The sequence below is a fragment of the Rhyacophila brunnea genome, unplaced genomic scaffold (assembly GCF_057557595.1).
Source record: "Rhyacophila brunnea isolate RB1 unplaced genomic scaffold, BYU_Rbru_1.0 scaffold_21, whole genome shotgun sequence".
Lineage (NCBI taxonomy): Eukaryota > Metazoa > Arthropoda > Insecta > Trichoptera > Rhyacophilidae > Rhyacophila > Rhyacophila brunnea.
Genome location: NW_028232871.1, coordinates 14,495,854 through 14,517,830, shown reverse-complemented (window position 1 = coordinate 14,517,830; position 21,977 = coordinate 14,495,854). Strand labels below are relative to the sequence as shown.

The following is a 21,977-nucleotide window of genomic DNA, read 5'->3' as shown; positions in this document are numbered from 1 at the left end:
CTTGTCGGCTATTGATTGAAAATAATTGCCGCAAAAAACGGACGGACATCTTGGCATTTATTTCATTATCTTTTTGATGTTGGCGGACACACGAAGTCTATTATTTTGTCAGAAAGTCGAAATGGACTCCGAAGCACGTACGTATAGCAGTGATTCGAAACCTTTTTGTTAACAAGGATCGCATTTAGAAAATTTTTGGCGTCATACTGCTAAAGTGAAGATCTCTTCATTTAGAATGTTCGACAGTATTGTATTAGTTTTACTTTGTTACTTACTACAATTTTTAATATTGCCTCCACGTGCTCATCTCTTCCATGGGTGCCTTCACCACATCAGTGAAACGGCAAATTATTTTCAACTATAGGCGCGATGAAATTTTGGACTCGCTGCCATTCGGAGATCGAACGTCGAGCTGGCAACACGTCTATTTGTTTCGTGATGGCGACGGGGGTATTAATTCTCAAATCTTGTAAAGATGACTAAAAACGTTACCCATTTACTTGAAAAAGAAAACATGTCAATGAATATATAATTATTGTTACTAATAGAACAATAAACAGATCATTAAATGGACGCATGTGGGATTTATACGACAAATTATATGTCGTTCGGCATGCGTCATTTGCACCCGCGACCCGCAATCCGCTTTACTTAAAGTCATGTAAATTCAGTCAAAGCACATTTGAGTGCATGGCGACCTTAGTCTTGGGTAACTGCTCCTGAGACATTCCCAGTCATAAAATAATGCTTCACACCAAACGTATGGTTCCGTGATACGCCCGATTAAGACCGGGTGTGGTTTGGTGGGGCAATTAACTTCAATGTTCAAAGGGATCAGCACGAGCACCTCGTTCAAGCGGATAATACGTCCTTTGACGCTGCATGTGGCGACGTGGTGAAAGTGGAATGAATCCACCAAGGGCCGCCATATATATTTGTTATTTCAGGATATTAAATGGCGATTGGAGATAACCATGTTGACTCATGATCATCACACCAGTAAATTTTTGACAAGATTTAAGAATGTAACATTCTTTTTATTAAACATACATAATTTGAAAACACTTCGGAGAAAATATATCACTAATAGAAAAAATGTTTTTTTCAAAAAAATACGACACCCTGCAGGATCGAACCTGCGTCTCTCGGAATTCACACCCTCGCATATCCACCACAATGTTATAGGCGTCCTATCTAATTGCGTCAAATTTTAACTAATGGCTCTTGCAATACTCTCTGAAGCACTTTCTAACTTGAGTTATTATTGCCAATCGGCTTTTGTATTTTAAATCAAAGTAGGTAAGTATTAATTAAAGATTTTTTCTATTGGTTATATATTTTCTCAGAAGTCTTTTCAAATTATGTATGTTCAATGAATAATTTATATGATTGAAAAATGTATAATTCTTCTTTGGAAGAAAAATCCTATCATTGGATCTAGTGACACAGATATTTAGCTTGCTAGGCGAGAGCTTTTCTTTCATTGAAGATTAAAAAAATGCTTCAATGTGGTATTCATTAATACATTGCCTACAAATTTTGGTATTTTTTTACCCAAATTACAAAAATAATCTCGCAGAAGCCTGGTTGTGAATCACTGTTATAAAGTATACCTAGACATTTTCATTTCACCAGCAAAGACTGGCTGTAGTTTTTCTTGGAATTCCGCAGCAGTTTGTTTACCAGATGATTGGCAGCACTGGGAATTGCTGCAAATGTCGGAGATGTCTTCTTCTTCTTTTCTCTTTTCCTTTGACATCTGCGGATTGATTTGGTTCAATTGAATTGCTTGTGACGTCATGCCTGACAGTCTGACAGCCAACCTCCGTTACCCTATGGCCACCTTATTACTTTATATTTATTTATTGACCAAACATTGAACAACTGTTGGTTCAATATTTTGATTATTTTGAACAATGAATCATTTTAGTCGAAGAGCTTTTTCTATATCTGCTCCTTTAGTAGAGCAAACAGTCAACCACGCGTTTCTTTGAAATTACTTTGGTTTCCCCCGTGTATGTAAAATATCTGGGTGCAAATAACAACTATGAAGAATACTAGCTATTGCTCCCCCAATTGGTGTTCTCATAAATGACATACATAGGTTCTAAACTCTGGGTCTTAAGAGAGAAAAACAACAGCAAATGGTTCTCCAGATTTCTCTAGTAGTTTGACACAGTTAATAATATTACCTATTAGATTAATAATTGTTATTTAAACTGTTCCTAAAAATGTATATTATACGATATACCTACATAAATGCATATAATATAACTTATAAATTATTGTACGGCTAGCATTCCCGAAAGAAACTCAGTGGGATGAAGCCGGGTTTAGTATCCTATTCACCATGCAGGTGTGCTTATACGATGCCAGATCAAAATACCCACCAACCACCATCTTCGTTTGTTTAGACTGTTTAGAGGCCCACTAATAGTCACGCTGTGAAACTTCGACGGTAGTGCCTAGCTATTGGGATAGCCTGAATATAGACGGCCTTTGTTTGATTATTGTAGTAAGTATTCATTACAATACTTCAACATCTTGAATTTAATAAATCTATCCACATTCGTATGTAATGTATTGTATGTTTTTTATTTTGCGTTATATTGTCTTAAATAACTAGAAATATTTATAATCTCATATCAGTATCATACTTTTGCAATTGTGCTGTCATTATTGCATACCAAATATAGTAACAATGTACGGTTTAATAATTCATTATCTTATGGGCAGGTGCTTAGCCGGAATAAGGTGCACTGTCCATTTGAAATTCATATCGCGATCAGAAATATCGCGAATCTTATGCTTGCGCCATTTTCGCATAAATTTAATATTGCCTGTGGGCCAACAGCTTGTTATGCTACGAGGGCCTTGCGTTAAAAATCAGCACGAAGTGAATTCATTCAAATTGTGATCTAAATTAGCAACGTCGAATAGCATATTAGATTGATTGGTAACTATTCCATCAAGCACCCCAGTCAAATTTAGAATTAAATAATCAGGTTTTGAGTTGATATCTATCCATATTACTTATCCAATGGCTATAATTGCTTTATTTCCTATCTCATTGAGTTTAAATTCAAAACAAAATTATAACAAAACTGTTAAAATTCCCTTAGTATATACAGATAAGGCTTTAATTTAATATATAACAGCACAATATTCCAGCATATCACTTAACTCGAAAATCAATAAAGGATAGTGATAAAAATGCTATGACGCATTCCAAGAGTTAACTATATCGGGTCTAGGACGATTCGGCGCCGGGACAACTGGGCGCCACGAAATCGAATGAAATTTGGAAATAAATAGACTTTCGTGAATTACAAGTAGATACTCTAAAAATATATGTTTAATATTTTTATTTATGTTTTAATTATTATTTAATACTTGGAGAGAATTTAAATATGCACTCGTAAATAATGATTTAATTGTGCATATGTTTAAGTTCCAATGAGGAGAGAGTTCCTCTATTTTTATATAGCCTCAGGATATGATAATTCTCAATCCGCAATAAAAAACATTACCTATTATGTTATTATTAAGGGCAAAATGAATTAAAACTATAAAGTAGTAGACAGAAACTGATTAAATTCCTTGTCTACTTTCTGTATACAATCGTAACGAACGTATATTTATTTTATTCCTTATGGCTCCCAATTGTCCCGGCGCCCAATTGTCCCATTCCCACTATCTCGAGGTAACTGTCAAAATGTATTTTTAAAGACTGTCTCGCGCTAACTAGATATAGCCCACGATGGCCGCGCGGTTAACGCGTCGGCTCAAAATGTCGTGGGTCCTAGTTTCGAATACTGGGTCTGGAAAATACACATTGTTTTTCAATTTGTCTTTGGAGTCAGAGTATGGACCTGATAGATTGAGCAAGTTACTAACATCCATTTCTCATCCCCACGCTCGTGTGCTCATAGTATACCTGAATTATTATGGTTTGGTTAGCCAGGGTTTCATAGAACTTTAAAAACTAACCAGCACCGTCTGCAATTTGTATTATTAGTTAAATGAAAACAAATAAGTATTACTGACAAAGTTTAGTGTGCATTATTTATGTCGAATCTTAACAGCCTACCTCCACTCCTCGCCACTGAGACATACGTATTATTTTTACCTTCATATTGTTTATTATTACAAGGGAAAACTATGGCGTCGTCTATGTATACTTCACAATAATTATATTAAAATCCAACACCATGTCATTAGGATGTCAAGCTGTCTGCAAGACCTAGCGAGACAGACTGGCGAAAGCCAGCTGGCTCAGCTAGTTATTATTAATAATTATATTTTTAGCAAGCATAACTTAAAAATAGTTTCATAAACACACCTTTAGAGATTTTTAGGTTAAATGCCAATTAATAGTATTACAAAAAAATGTATTAAGCGAGTACTTAACACGTAGTATTTGTGTGAAAATTTCCAATTAAAAGTTCAACAAGTTGTGTTATGCAATTTGGCCACATTTAAAAATAATTTCTGATCTTTTGAGCGAAATGAACGTAATATTTCTCAAGACGAAATTATGGTGGAATTTCCACTTGACTCATCGATAATAATTTATGATCTTCGCACATATTTTAATATTAGATTATAGGATGGGTAGCTAATCTTACTAAAATCAGTAGAAGTCACGTTTGTCTGAATGAGATGTTGTACTGATGTTGGGCAATTCGCACGTGTTAACACGCCTCAAACTTACAGCATATAAAAACGGTTGTATGCAATTTGGACAGGTAATATGCCTTTGTTTTTTTAATCAAATTTTAACAACAGTAGCGAAAAGTGGAGGTAGGCTGTTACGACCCGCCATAAATGGTGCACATTAAACTTTGTTAGTCATACGTATTTGTTTTTATTAAACTAAGGCTACAATTTACAGATGGTATTAGTTAGTTTTTAAAAATCGATTAAACCCTGCCTAAAACAAACCATAATAGTTTTGGTATATTTTGGGCGATACGACAAAATTGTGCACACTTTTCCATTCATACTTATTTGTTTTCTTTGGATTAAGAATTCATATTACATATATTGTTGGTCCGTTTGTTTTAAATTCATTAAGACCTGCACAAAACTGTAATAGATACAACATATTATTCTATCTATCATAATTTTAATTATTTTATAGATAGACGAGTATTTTTTACTATTATCTATTATTTTCGTAAGGTTTAATTGAATTTTAAAAACTAACCAATATCATCTGTTCACTGTAGTCGTATTTCAATGAAAACAAATACATATGACTGACAAAGTTTAATGTGCACTATTTATGGCGGATCTTGACAGCCACTGCCTTATAAATCCCACTAAAATCTTACAATGCACTTTTCACGACCATTTAAAACTGTTTTTTTTTTAATTATTTAGTATACCTATTTGCGGTAAGTGAATATTTGCCGTGTCGGTTATATATTTACTGCATATGAATGTGTATAGTGCCTGAAGATATCGAAAGGAGAGTCGAAAATGATGGTATAAAACATAAATCAATTAGAATAGAATTAAAGTCTTTATAATATGTAGTTTATTGAATTTTAGTTTCGGGGAGGTACTAAATGTTAGCTGGCATAATATTACCTGTGGTGTCTCCTGATGATAAAAAGGTGCTAAAATACCCATAATATAATTATATTCAATATTATCTATTGATGTGTATCCAATACCTAAGTGTCGATTTTTTCAGCTAAATTTTATGGCTAAAACGTGAGGTAATGCCTTGTTGTATGTGATCTTGACATATTATGTTATGTTTTGTAATGCCCGTGAAACATTCAAATGTTTATTTTGCTAATTCAATCAGCATACAGACAACGTATACAAGTATTGATGAACGTTGCCAAGTCAAGAGATATTAAATCTCTCATATTTTTCCGTATTACGAGTCGGATTAAATCGTACTATTATATTTCATTACGGAAAAACCTCAGTGGTATTAAAAAATGAGTTGATAAAACATAATTAGAATCACAGCAGCTGGCGAATAAAAATGTTTGCAAGAAGCATAACTAATAATAATTGTCTGTTGTGTTCATTTTAGTTATTTTTAAAACATGTACTGACTTTAAATATGTACCCTAGTTTTCTTTAACTACGTGTCTCAATATAAAACTTAAATTTAATAAATATTTTAATAGAAACAGCGCTATTTAACCTAATAGTTATTTGTTGCGTTTAATAAACCAAGTATTTATTCACTAAACTGATAATTAAGTTTATACTCTAGTTTTCTTTGTGTCTGATCTAAAATATAAATTTAATATATTGTTTAATAGAATCAGTGTTATTTAAACTGCATAAGCCCAGTTCTGTCAATCAGACATTAATAATATAACAGCCAAATTTTGACTGCTTGCTCGCCAACCGTCAAAAAACAATTTTAATCGATCGTTTTTTTTTTTTGCAAAATTCCTCAGAGCTGTATAATTTTCGGAATGCCGTATCTACCTACCTAAGTACCTACCGGTCAGCGCGGCGGATGGTGCAAAAAAAAATCGCGCATTATTGAAAAGTGAATGTGTTCTGATTGGAGCAGATATAATAAAAAAATACTTATTAAACGTACAGTCTGACAGGTTTGAGTCCGCGGATGAAGTCGTTTTTGGTGGGTTTGCGAAAATCAGGTTTTACCGTTAATTTTACGTCGTTTTGCCGGAATGAAACGAGCAGTGAAGATGTAAGATTTTAAGTAAGTCGGTACACTGGTTTTTTTTCTAGTTTTATCGTCAAAGTGATGAATGAGTTCAGAAAAAAAACTACACAACATTGATAAGTCTTGCCACTGTCAGTGGCAATGTTTTTAAATTTGGAACCATTTTTCTTCGTACCTGGATTCTAGTTTATATTACAATACAGTCTAACTTGGTTATTACGATCTCGGACATAGCGAGATCTCAGATGTAATGAGGAAACATTCGTTGACATTTGGTTTATGATTTTCTCCATACATTTATTCACTGTTATAACGAGCAACTTATCGGATATATCGAGCTAAAATACTGTTAATGTGTCGATCGTTTAAAAACATTTCGACTCTAAGCAATAAAATTGGATCGGACAGGATGCCGCCGGGGACGGATTACGTTTATGACACTAGTTAAGTGTCTAATTGTTGTTTTCGCCGACAATAATGAAAAAGTATCCACGCACATGGTTGAAAAATCCAAAGTCCGTAGGTACCTACCAGCGTTCATTACAATAAACAACTTCTTTTGTAGTTTATGAAGGCCATACTTGTTTCGGGGATTTTTACGATCGTTTTTTATTTTCGACTTTTTTTTGTTATGTGACTGCTCATTTAAAAATACATATTCTCTGATATACGAGTACCGCTTATAACGAACAAATTCAGCCGGTCCCACCTTCCTCGTAATAACCAAGTTCGACTGTATATACAATTATTTGTACTTAATACCAGGTAACTCAGAAATAATGGGAACTGAAATACATAACAGGTAAGGAGAAGCAGGCAACCGATCTTGAGTAAGGAAGAATACGGGATGAATTTAAACACGTGTCAAGAATACGTCATACGTCGAATACTGACAACTGCTCTGTTTGTGCATTGGCACTCATTTAATATTGGTGTATTACACACACTAAGGCACGTCTAAAACCCTGCGTCAAAATTTATTGTATTGGTATAGATATATATATATATATAGCATATCGGAATTCTATTTATTATCTGTAATGTTCTTAATACCATGCGTTAGAATGCACGCAAACACGGCTACTAACCACAGCCACCGGCGGTAACCACACGCCTCGGACTGCATTTCTATCCGCACTGTTTGCATATTATGACGTCTGACACGTTACGTAACATGCATTGATCGAGTGCAACAAGCCCACAGCTCGTCCTCCAGACTGTCGTAATCAGTCAATTATTTTGCCGTGACTAGTTGCTTCCACGGCTGATCCGCGTACATTCCCCATACACACACACACACTACCACGCGTTTTCGTTTTAGTGGTGAACATTGGGCTTGCAGGCATATTAGTTGTTGCGACCTGTCAAAAAAAAAATGCTTGTATTCCACAAAGTACGTGTTTTACAAAATTAACAGTATTGTAATCCATAAAATATTACTAATTTTAGCCATTTTTTTCAACTTGCAATAAATTACTAATTTAAATTACTTAGGTACAACGTACAACCAATTGACAGATCTATCAAGTTAAATATTTACTCAGGAAATTCGTTTCCGCTTTCCTGAAAATGGCGAATGAATCAATGTTGGAATAAAATTGTACTTTAACAAAATACCTACTTTATTATGGAACGGTCAGCGGAGCGACTTGCTCGGGTATGAACTGACCAGAGAAGAATGACTCCGTATAAAAAGACAATGGTCATATTGAATGTCTCTCAGTATTAACAGAGTGATTAGTGATTACTGATTAGTGATTACGAATAAAAATTAAACAGTGATGTTATGAAAATAAACTCACATTGATGCATTAGCTTTAATCCCTTAAGTTGTGATCAAATTGAGATGCATGTTACGTCACTGTCACGCTGTTACGGCGATAAATTTAGTCTACGGTTTCGTCATTTTGCAGAATATTTTGAACGATCACCACCTCTCTAAATTCAATTATAGATAGTGCCAACTCTAATGTATTTGTATTTGAATTATTATTAATTATTAATGCTAATTTCAATTCATTTTAACAGTTTCTACGTGTGCGTACGTTAAAATTACTTGCAATATTATATCTATATATAGTAGACAATATTCTTATAGAAAATACATAGTGCCAACCACTAAAAACAATAAACCTGATTTTGACATGATTCAAAAAAGTGTAGACATCTAGAAAATGATAAAAAAGTTCAACACGTCATGCAGGTGTCGATGCAGTGCGGTTTAACGTGAGGTGACCTCAATGTTGTTTTGGTGATTTCGGCAGATTTTGCCAACTGACAATGTTCGTTTAAAGGTTCAAAATGTGCTACGGGATTGGACCATCAGTCTGATAAAATTTTAAACACCGAGAAAAACGATATTACACATTTTTTTCCGTAGCGGCAGCTTACTGTGACGTCTCGTGATAGTCACCAACAAGCACCTCAATTTGGGTCGCGCTTTATGCTCTCTCTCGATACTTTATAATATTTCGTGACTAATTTTAGTTTTACTATTTATTTAGTGACTAAATAACATTTTAAACACCGAGAAAAATGATGTTACATATATTTTTTTCCGTAGCGGCAGCTTACTGTGACGTCACGTGATAGTCCGCGACATGCACCATAACATATTTTGCGCTTTACCGGTGCATTATCATGTATCTAGGTGACACTATGTTTTAGCAAAATTTGTAGCAAACGAATAATTAAATCCATTCCCTGGCTCAAACCTGTCATGCCACAGTTCGTGACATAATTAAACCAAGCTTTAAAATAATTATTTATTATGCATTGAAAAACAAATCATGTTCTTGAAATTGATTTCTATGTGACGTGGACAAGTAAAATTAATGCCGGCGATATAACATAATGCGAAGTTGGTATTTGAACCCGGATACCTAATAGTTCTTAGACGATATGTCTATCATCCATCTCTTGTATTGTTACAAATATTATTATGCGAGATAAGATCTTTGTATTACATTTAACAAGACAATTTTACACGGGCTTTTAATATCAATGTCACACTCGGACACCGGTAGTTTTATAGTATTCGTAGGATTACACATTGGTGCTAACTTATGTGAACATTCATAATTTTAAAAACACTTCTGAGAAAATATATTAAGTATAAACAATAGAAACAATCTTTTTGAAACAAGTAAGACACCCCGGAGGAATCGAACCTGCATCTCTCGGGCTTCGCGCCCACGCACATAGACTACTATGCTAAAGGTACCATACTTAATTACGACAAATGTTAACTAATGGCTCTTATTCTTCTTAATCTTTTTAAAAAGATTAACTTATATTAATCATTAATACACTAAATGTTACATACAAAATGACTTACATAATATAAATCAATTCTTAACTGCATTTATTTTAAATTGTATGACCTAGGTCCTAGGTATTATTTTAGTAATTAATATATAAAGTAACTAAATTATTTTTCGATATTTCTTCTTGTAAAAACGATGTTTGTATTTGTGACACATTTTTTTGAAATGCTAGTTTCTAGACAGTTTTTCAATTTTGGGAAAAATCTAGCTTATTTTCTTATCCTATCTGTCATATTTTTGCGAATGACAGTTGGCAACACTGATCAATAGTAGGTATTGTATCGTAAAATTTATTATATGTTATATAAAACATTTTGATAGATATATATTGTTGAACCATATTTTGCAACCTTTAGTTTTTTATAATCGCAACGTCGATACATAAATGTTATATTATGATAAGTCAAATAATACTCCTAAATGAGTTGTAATTGTGTCGATATCTGTAACTCTCGAAGATAAATACTTAATAATAATAATATTATCTTGATTCTCATCTGCACAAAAAATATAAAAAAAATAAACTTGTTTGTTTGTTTTTTTTTTTGTTTGCAATTTTCGAGGTCGTCGTTATTATGTCAGTGGAGCGATCGAATTCGGCGCTTGCTTCTTTCGCCGACAGATGCGTGATTGTTCTTTTTTTAGCGGTTCGAATCTCCGCTAATTCAGACGTCATTGTTTGCTCATTGGGATTATGGTAATTGTGGGAAAATTTACGGTTTATTTCGGTAAATTAGTACATTTTGATACGGGACGGGTATTAATTGTTATTCGAAAAAGGTGTTAATGTTAATTTTGTAGGCGTGCTCCAGTTTGATAATATTTTCTCACGTCTGCTTCCATCAATTTAATCGTTATTAATTAATAGTGGCTACACTTGATTGGAACAGGTTTACACATTTTTATAAAATTTAATTCGTTGTGTCACATTCATTATTGAAATTAAACTATACACCTACTTTGCAATATTTTCCCGCATAGAAAATCATGGTGATCAGTAACGAAATAGCGTCATTAAAAACGAAAAATAAAGTATCAATGCAGTCCGATATGCGAAGGGGCGCTTGGAATCAGAGCGTCGGAGCGTCCCTTTTTTGAGTTGCTCCGCTCCAGCTCCGCTCCGGGACCTAATACTTGCTCTATACAAATATTAAAAAAATAAGTAGTTTTAAAATAATCGTCATTTTCATTATTAATTCTAATAATTAAACAAAATTCCCATCAGCAAATCATCTCTCATGTTTGCCTCTTCTGTCAAAAAAGTGAGATTATTTATCACTCGGCAGTGTTGACATATTTCAAATAATTCCAGTATTGCAAAGTATCAAAATATACTATTTTCATTGGATTTTAGGAAGTAAACTACGAAAACTTAGTAATAAAAAAAACACCCGGAGCAGTGGAGCGCTACAAATTTTCGGTGCTCCGGTTGCGCTTCTGCTCCGGGTAAAATCCCATGCTCCAGTGCTCCTGCTCCGAGCTCCGATCCAACGCTCTTCTTGGAATGCAACTAAGTTGACTGATGCTAATATTAAATACATGCTGTTTCGAATTATATATCTTCTTCTTATCTTCTTCTTTCACCCTGTCATGATTCAGCATAGTTCATATGGCAAGTACAAGTTCGCGCCACTTCTCTCGGTCCATCGCCAACTCTTGCGCCTCCTGCCACGTCAGACCTGCAGCACGTAGGCCGCTTTTGTAGCACCGCAGCAGGGTGAGGAAGGGCCGGCCACGGCGATGGAACCCTTGAAGCTGTGCCACCTCAATCACCGAAGGCTGCTGTGTCCGCTCACGAACTCGGGTGTTTGTAACGTGGTCATACCAATGTACCACTAAGATTCGGCGGAGACATCGATTCTCAAAGCTCATAAGCCGAGAGCCTTGAAGCTTAGTAAGATGCCATCTCTCACAGCCATTCTGGAGCACAGGTACCACTCACGCGTTAAACAAACGACATTTGGTCCTCACAGAATACAGCCTTGACCTACATGCGACTCCAAGTTGGTTGAATGCAGACCCCGCCATACCCATGCGGATTCCAAGCTCACTAGAAATACCACCATCGTCGGCATATATAATAATTATTTAAAATACCTGTCGTTTATTTCCATACTCTATTACCTTTTTGTATTGTATGTGCACCAGTGGGTCTATTCTATACTTTTGTATCAAAGTATTGGCACTTATTGTATTCAGAAAAAGCATTTCTTTGATACTATTGCACAGTGTACCTACCCCTGCCCTGTATTAAACGAGACAGTTATCTGAACTCGACGATTGTATTGAAAAGTTGTATGTAACAAGTAGGTACGGGTGTACAGTCTTTCCACTAAAACTCGTTCGATCGCCGATTTCGAGTTGCGTTTTTTTGTTACCGCTGTTTTTTTTTTTTTTGAACAAGCGCTCTCGTAACTCTGTTACAGAATGTGGAGCAAGTGTAATTTGAATGCAGGACAGTGTGGCTGTAAACTGTAACTGCATTTATTGTAAATTTGTTATTCGCGCGTACTCCAAGACGTGTTTGTCAAAAGTGATTAGTGATTTTTTGAAATTTTAATTAATGTTGTATCACTTTGCACCACATAAAATATTTTTAATTTTATAGGAAATCGGCTGTATTTGCAGTAAGTATTAATTTTACGCCGAATAACTTCCAACAATTAAGTACATAATGCTTATTTTAAGACCAATAAATAATTTTGTAGGCTATACCTACTTTAATTATGTGACATTTTATCATAATTTAGTGGGTATGCCATTAACTCTGATATGTCACTCTACGAGTGGATAACATAATATTATTATGATCAGTTTATAAGGAGACCCTTTCTACTAACCAACTGTTACTAGTTAACTGCATGGCCCCACATCTTGAAGCGGTTCTACATGCCATGATCTTTATCGGGCCCATCTACCTATCGCGAAGGTTCAGGGCAGTGTGATGCTCTACAGCAGCGATTTCCAAACTGGGGGGCGCGCCTCCCTGGGGAGGCGCGAAAAGTTTAACACAATAATGTAGCCACAGGTTTGCAGTTTGCAAGTGCATAGTTCATAAAACGGCAGCTAGTTATAAACTCCATAAAAAACAGTCCTATAAAAGTTAGGTTGTTTACAACCTGTATGAAGATATGGAAACTAATTTTATTATACCTCATTTCTATACTATTGCGCATGGCCCCCACAAGTGGGGGGGCTGACAGGGCTCCAGCCTCGGGGCCCGGCGTTGCGGATCGACCAGTTAAGTGAGATAAACACACACCACAAATTCGTTCTATTAGTAAAAAAGTCGCCTGCGGCGCTGTTTCGGTTATAGAATATTAACATTTTGTAATATATGTGTTTGTGTGATACAATTTTATGTGATTGTGTGATGTGTGTGATTGATGATAATTCACATGTAGAATTTTATTTTATAATTATTTGTAGTGTATTTCCTGACTAATAAAAATGGATATATGGAAACAAAAACCTTTGTTCAATTTTGGTTGAATCGAACTGAAGAATAATATAATACTTTGTCAAGGAAAGCAATGCAAGTAAGTAGGTACCTACTGCTACCATTCGTAACATACTTATGTGAAACGGAATTTTCTACATTATATGCAATGAAATCTATATATCGAGCCCGTTTAGTAGAAAAAAACACTGTGTAAAAATGTATTTAATGAAATAAAAAGGGGGGAGGCGCCAAGATTAGAGTTTTTTTTTAAAAGGGAGGCGTAGAACGTAAAGTTTGGAAACCACTGCTCTACAGTCTACAATCTACAGTAATATTTTCCAAATTCTACACGTGAATTATCATTTAAGTACCTTTATCAATTATTAGTATAGCGTGTTTATCTCACATAGCTGGTTGACCCACCACGCCCCCCTGTGCCTGGGCCAAGGACAAAGGTTAACTTTACTGTCTATCTTAAAATAGTATTAACCATCATCATCATCAGTCGGGGTGAATCCACTGCTGGATGAAGGCCTCTTCAAGCTTCTTCCAATTCTCTCGGTCCTGTGTCGTTCGCTTCCACGTATTTCCGCCGAACTTTACCAGTTCGTCAATCCAGCGGCTTTTAGGGCGACCCTGTGGCCGTTTCGTGCCCCTTGGGTACCACTGGATGACGGCGTTTGTCCAGCGGCAATGTGCCCCGCCCATCTCCATTTCAGTAGTTTGGCAACCTCTATTACATCGCGTACTCCTGTCTGCTTCCTAACCCATTCGTTTCTCTTACGGTTCTTTCGCGTGATGCCCAACATACACCTCTCCATGCCTCGCTGTGCGACTCTTAGCCTTTGGACATCTCTCGTGTTGAGGGTCCACGTCTCGCAGCCATACGTGAGCACGGGTACTTACGCTTAAGACACAATGGTAGGTCACTCTTGAAGATACTATTCAGTATACTATTCAGTATGCACGTAGGTATCGTATATAAATTATTTAATATCTGATTAACACCAAGAGATATCTTTTCTTGGTACCGTGTTTTATCTGTACATCTTATCTCCCTATATTGGGTCAGTCGTGTCAGATCACAAATGTTTTGGACAACAATTGACGGAAATTACGCAGCCAAAACAATCTCTTTGTGTCTACACCTCTGTTGCCCCTACCATTTCCTGCGTTATAAATCGATTTTTAATTACTGAATATACGCCTGAAATATGTATCTTTTCTGCGTAGGTAGCTATAATAGGTTATCTTCGCTTATCGGATTGACTTAAAACCTTTTCATTTGTAACGTGAAATTCACATCTCGAAAGCTTCCGGTATTATAGTTAATTTAACATCCAATATACTCGTCTATATCAATCAGTATCCAGTGTTGCCAACTGTAGTTGAGAAAAATATGCCAGACGGGGTATGAAAACAAACCTTTGGCAGGAAAAAACGCTAGATTTTGTGAAAATTTACTTATTCTACCAAGAACGTCAATACCTTTGCTTTAGCGTATCGAAAAAAGTGCAAAAAACGAAAAAATGTAGATACTTGCAAAAACCATATATTTTAAGGGAGGACATGCTCAGCGTAGGTCAAAATGGAGCTTTTATTGCATTTTAAAAGCATGATCCTGGACATTCCTTAAACGTTGTAGATAATATATTTATATAATTTTGAAGCCTTATTATCCTTTATATTTATTTTAAACATTTGATGACTGCGCGTGTTTGAACATGTACCTAACCGATTTTTTTTATAAACGGTACATGTTCAAACACGCGCGTCAACATGATTTTACTCCCTACTTCAGTTTAGTTTGTCAATTTATGGCTACGGCCGTATGTTGTAGCTTAACCACTGGGGAATGCCAAAAGAAATAGCGTATTTCAAAAAACACTACCTTATTCTTAGGTCAATAATTATTATAAAGCAATCATTATTCGTAGGATGTTTATCACACTTGAATGGTCAAAGACATACACAACACTGTCAGTATCATTTGATCATCTTCTATCAGGTGAACTGGCTTATATCTCGATTGCAAAATAGATGTTACCAATTTATGCATTATCAACAAGCAAATAATGCTGAATCTCCTGAAAATACGATCTACCTATTGCCTTTCATTGAAGAGATTTACAAACTGACCTCTTTTGTTCTACAATTTTAGTGTGAATTTATACTTTATACCAAAAACTAATTAAAAGATAAATAATGAAAACAAAAATGTCAGTAATCCAACCAAAATCATTTTTACAGTAATTAGCAACCTTTTTAAATTTCCCACATATTATATACTTTATAAGTCTATTTGGGTACACTCAGTGACACTTTGACAAATCATCAGCAAATAAGAACACAACGGAAAAAAAAAACATATTCCCGCGGCGACTGGACCGTGTAATTTTTTGTCATTGCCTTGAATCGGAGCCGCGTCCCAATTGTGTCAAATGTTGTTCTCCCTATTATTTTATTTTGAGAAAATAAGCTATGATAATCATTCATCTTGTAATCAAACTGATTTCTTAAAATAAACACGATTTATTAATTTGGTTAAATGTAAATTGTACGTAAAACATTTCACCGTGGCACAGTTCTCCGTGAGCTTTCTATCGGAAAGAGATGATCGTACTCCAATTTTACTCCAATAAACATTAAGTCAATTTTCATATGTGATTTTGGCAAAATTCATGAATTCAAGAATGAAAACCTAACCTCTAACCCAGTGGTCTCTAAATTCAATAAGGATGTGAGCTACTTTCAGAAATTGAAATTGTCTAGTGAGCTACTTATACATATTCCTTCTTTATAATTTTTTATCATCGTCCTTTATCGTACCATATATTATATTATTATATTACTTAAAATAAATTAGGACATCGAACTTTCAATAAAACATAAATTGCATACTTTAATTATTTATTTATAAACAAAATAATAATTGAAAAATATCTTGAAACAAGTGTGAGTAAAACTAAAAATAATTAGTGAAAAGAATGGCATTGACTTTCCTCCAGAATTTTTTCAATTCTCGGTGAGTACCTTCATTGTCACTTCCATCCGAATGCAATTATCAAGATGTACATCTGTGAGTCTGTTTCTATATTTACTTTTAATCACCTTCATAGTGGAAAACGTTGATTCACATAAGTAGGTAGAACAAAACAATGCCTTCATTTTGAGCAATAAAATTTGAGAGGTAAATTTATAAATATGATAAAATACCTACGCGAGCCACCGGTAGCTCGCGAGCGACCGTTTGGCGACCACTGCTCTAACCTAACGAATAATCCAGTATATTGGCTATTTTCAGAATTTATTTGCTGCTGGCTTCCTGTAAGTGTAAACCGACAAGAACCGTGTTTTATTTAAACATGAATTTTATGTCAGTACTATACGACCCAAAGAGGTTAGACGGTCTTTAATATACCGCCATATATTTCCGATACAATATATTCACATTTCCTAAGTACAGGTTTCGGGACACGCCCGAATTCCATTAAGTACCCCTCGGTCGATTGCATTAATATTAAAAAAAAAAAAAAGTTCTTTTATGGTCTCTTCGCGTTCTGACTTCTGCCCAATGTGTACTTTTACGTTAGTTTTATTCACAACGAATGTACGAAATTTAATATGTTTTTACAGTGTTAATAATTGTGATTTTGGATTTATTAATAAACAGTTAAATAGAAAATGTGAACTGTGATCGCCGTGATAAGAGGTTGTGTTGATGCGAAGCCTTAGTGTGATCGTTACCGACGCAAGTCGATTCGAAAGTAAAACCGAGACAACTCCAAATAACAATAAACTTATTTTTCAAAGTGCAAGGTGAACAGGTGAAATAACTCGAGATGATTTGCAACAAGGAGCAGATTACGAACATCATGGATAAGATTAACGTGGTATGTATTTTAATTTTATCATTATGTCTGTTTTTTGTATGTTACTTACAGAATATCATAATAAAAAATAAGGATGGGGAGCCACAGTCGAAAACTACCCAATCAAGACTCTCAACTGGACAGAATCTGACATTCGTATGACGTTTTTATACATTAATTATAGCGTCCATATGGTAGTTCGTAGTTCCATTTTTGACCGTTCTTTAGATTTAGTTTGTAGGTCTAAATATCCTTAATTGCGTGGTGTTGCCTTTCAGTAATAAACTGTATTATTCTTTATGGTTTTTTTTTATTTGAATGAAATTTTATTTAAAATATTGCAGTTCTCTGCAGATATACTGACAAAATAGTTTTTATTCACAGGTGCCTAATATTGCACGCGCTTTAGGCCCATTTCAGACGGGACACCGATGTCGCGCTCGATATAATATAGGAGGCCTTTGTATTATGTTTATGAACGCCCCGAGCTAATGAGTCAAAACGTGTATGGTACACTTTTCCGTCGGCCGCTACATTCTCAAGCCGCCGGTACACATGTTTTTATGATCGCAGCCAGTTTTATGTTCTAATTTATATCGCGAAATTATGCGTTGACTCATTAGCTCTGGGCATTCATAAACATAATACAAAGTCCCCTTTATTTGAATACAAAGGCCTCTTTATTATATACGAGCGCGACACCGGTGTCCCGTCTGAAAGCGGGGTTAGGCTCGTTTCAGACGGGACACCGATGTCGCACTCGATATAATATAGGAGGCCTTTGTATTAAGTTTATGAACGCCTCAGAGCTAATAAGTAAACGCGTGTCCGGTACACTTTTCCGTCGGCCGCTACATTCTCAAGCCGCCGATACACTTGTTTTTATTACCGCAGCCAGTTTTATGTTCTAATTTATAACGCGAAATTATGCGTTGACTCGTTAGCTCTGGAGCATTCATAAACATAATACAAAGGCCCCTTCATTCGAATACAAAGGCCTCCTATATTATATCGAGTGCGACACCGGTGTCCCGTCTGAAACGGGCTTTAATCGCTTATTTTGTACGCACGATTCGATAAAGATTAGATAAAATTGTAAACAAAATTAGCTATAATCATAAATTTAATCATCATCCATGTTTATGGGATAAGCTTGAGTGATGAAATTCCTTTGGTTTATGATTGAATTTCGTCAAACAAAATCGTTTCGACGCGCTAAATACGCGTTCAATTGCACCGATTATTGTATTATATTTTTTTATTATCACTGTTTTTTTGCGCAACAATTATTATTTGCCAATTTAAAGTTATGCTACTGTATTTTAAAAAGAAATGTAACAAATGAAAAACGATCAAGGCTGTTCATTTTTTTCCCTCTGCTAGTGCATGCAGGAAATGAAATAATATTGTAATAATTATAATACGATTTTATTCCAATTTACCAAGTAAGTATCCAGACAGATGACAAAACTTATTTAAGTATTCCTGATACAAATTTATTAGTTAAATAAACAGCGTTCAAAATACTAATCTTATAAAGTACTACAACGTCAGAAAGCAGAAAAACGTTGAAATAACTACTGACAAGAGGCTCATTGGCTCCGCAAGGAGGATTCTACGAGGTTTAATTTTTAGGGTTACATGTAAATTGTACATAAAATATTTCCCCATAGCACAGTTCGCCGTGAGATTTCTTATTGGAAAGAGATGACCGTGTACTATACGGTCTCCAATTTTATTAGATTCAATATGAACATTAATTCAATTTTCGTAAGCGATTTTGGCAAAATTCATGAATTCAAGAATGAAAACCTAACCTAATATCACTTCCCTCCATTTTGGTATGTGAGATTATTTTCTCAACTGTCACTTTATTTTTTAGTTATGGTTTTTTTTCGTCTGGGTTTGGGATTTGGAGGTGGATAATTGACACACCGGAATTGTGATGGAAGACGGCGAGTTTATTTACGTTTATTATACTATATGGTTACATTTTTAATAATTTATTTTATCCGTACGAAATCGGCGTGCTCGCGATTTTTCTGTTTGTCGCGATCTGCGCGCCATCTTGTGATTTTTTTCAACGAAACCGTCGTCGAAAAGAAAGCGACGTTGCAAATCTCCAACGGTTATCAAAATTTACGGCATTGCCGGCTGGGCTCTTTTATTATTATTTATTTTCGTAATCAGCGCTTTATTATTTGTTGGCTTTGATACCGATTCGGGCGTCTCCAGATACACAAAGACATCCCCAAATGGGGACCATACGGGGGTGTCACACTAACCTTACAAATAATCGCGTATATCGGCTTTTTTCAAAATTTGTTTGCTGTTGGCTTCCTGTGAAGTGTAAACCGACAAAAAAATGTGTTTTATTTGGACATGAAATTTATGTCAGTACTATACGACCCAAAGAGGTTGGACGGTATTTAATATACTGCCATATATTTCCGATACAAAATTTCACGGTGAAGTGTGATACGGTTAACTGCATAAGTACACATTTCTGGACACGAACTAATATAATGTGATATTTGTAAATATCAAAGGGTAACGTGTAGGTATTGCGTATTTTCACTCCGGGCTATTCCAAAAATGTCTCGAATACGCGCTAGCCTCCAGTTCGAGGAGGGGAGGTATCAGTAGGAACGTACTATGAAATTGGTTCAAAATGATAAAATGGTAAAATACTTTTATTACTTTATTTAGTTAACAAATATTGTTATGCGTTTTTCAAAGCGAATCAATTGTTTTATTTTTCTCAAGGCTGCGAGTTGTACCTATCTGAAAATCAGAGCGATTTCACAAAAAAGAATCAACAAATCAAAATAAAATTGGCAGTCCATCCGTCCTGCTTTCCGAGTGGAACGTTGAACTTCGCTGAACAGAGGCGAATTAGAAATAACTAAAACAAACAATCGTATTTATTTTGGAAGTGGTGTTTGTAACCTTTGACTTCACGGTTAGGTACCTTCCACTAGAACAGGGTTGACGAACCTCTTTACATACGCGTGCCAAAATTTCCCAAACATTGTTTTTTGGCTGTCTGGCGTGGCGAGCATCTTTTCATAGCGAAAAAATATTTAAGTATGTATAAGAAAGTTTAAAAAAGATAATTGAGTTTTTTTTTTTTTTGTATTTCTCTATTCTTCAGTTTGCTTTACACACAAATTGTAAAAAAAGGGCATTCTCTAGAGTGGCCTCAAGCGTTGTTAAGTGATTGTAAATCGATCAAAATCCGAGGTTCACGGTGCGACTTCCCCCGCCGCCTGATGAGGTCAGTGTGCTAATATTATGTGTGACGCATAAAACCTAAGGACCGACCTAATGCAATTTAAATCAAACGTAATGCTTATTCTTGAAGAGTATCTGCATGCTATTTTTTATACAATGCGAGCATTGCGACCTGTCATTTATGCATGAATTTCGTCGTTTCCGTTTGCGCATCTATTGGTAACATTATTGGTAAAAATATTATTAAAAACCGAAGAAAATATGCATGGCTATGACGTCATTATTTAAAAAAAATATATTAGTAGGTACCTATCAAATTTTTTTTCTCTCCAACATAAAACATTCGCGTGCCATGCAAAATCATCTCGCGTGCCATAGGTTCGCCATCACTGCACTAGAATAAGCTGATAGCCATGAGAAGAGATTCTATTTTCAGTTTGCTTGAGTTTTCAGTCCAGTCTTTTATAATATCTTTTGTTAAATTAATATTTGTACATGGAATTACATTGACACAAAACAATCGAAAATATGATTTAACTGAGTCAGCTTTAATTGTTTTTAAAACACAGTAAGGGAGAGCTGAATAACAAAAATTATCTGACACCCACCAGGGAAGAGTGGAGGTAGGCTGTTAAAATCCGCCATATATAGTGCACATTACACTTTTTTAGTCAAACATATTTGTTTTTATTGAACTAATACTACAATTTACAGGTGGTATTGGTTAGTTTTAAAAAATCAATTAAACCCTTCCGAAAAACATCACATTCATCGCAGAGCTGCGAATCGTGTCTTCCCATGAGGAAATTAAATATATTACCCATTGTGTGACCTGTTCTTAGCCTCAGTATCAGCTTAAGCTCATTTCTCTTCAAAGGAGACTACAAACCAGGTCACCAACCGTAACCGTGGGGATGGTAGAATGGACTTACTCCATTTCCCCTTTTCTAGGGATGCCCTATGATGAAAATATATCCACATGCTTTCGCACAGTTTCTTTATGGCCTCATTCCAAGCCAGTTTTCTGGTATCCATTGATATGTCATCCCTGATTGGCCAGCTTCCTTTGCCAGATCATCCGCCCTTTCATCACCCTCAATACCCATGTGCGATGGGATCCATTGAAGGCATAGGTCTCCTAATGTCAGCTATAGAAGTAGTTCCTTGTCACGTTAACCACTGCAATTTTTTTAATGAACCTCTGATAATTAGACAGTCGCGTTTTTCAATGGATTCAATTTCAAAAAAAGTGCGTCTGTCAAAGCTGAATCGAAGACTGAGTGAAATGGCGATGGAAGGTGATTACGATCCTCAGTAATGAAAAATCTTTGAAGAAGAAGATGCAATATAAGATTTCACGAAATCCTCTCCTGCACCAACGGCTGAAGTGAAGCGTGAAATCTTGAAATTGTCTGCAAAAGAGACGGATCATTAGT

At 35.3% G+C, this 21,977-nt stretch overlaps 1 protein-coding gene across 5 annotated transcripts in view; it reads left to right on the top strand.

Moving 5' to 3' along the window:
* Window positions 1-21,977, top strand: part of DAAM (disheveled-associated activator of morphogenesis-like protein) — a 551,406-nt gene that overhangs the window by 270,036 nt on the left and 259,393 nt on the right. For 2 of the 5 annotated variants that reach the window (XM_085949177.1, XM_085949185.1), the window contains exon 1: window positions 16,825-17,328. The exons of the other annotated variants lie outside the window; for them this stretch is intronic. In XM_085949177.1, the coding sequence (XP_085805303.1) occupies window positions 17,278-17,328 (51 nt within the window). In that variant the 5' untranslated portion in view covers window positions 16,825-17,277. Of the gene's footprint in view, window positions 1-16,824; window positions 17,329-21,977 lie in introns of those variants that run through there. 5 annotated transcript variants of the gene reach the window in all.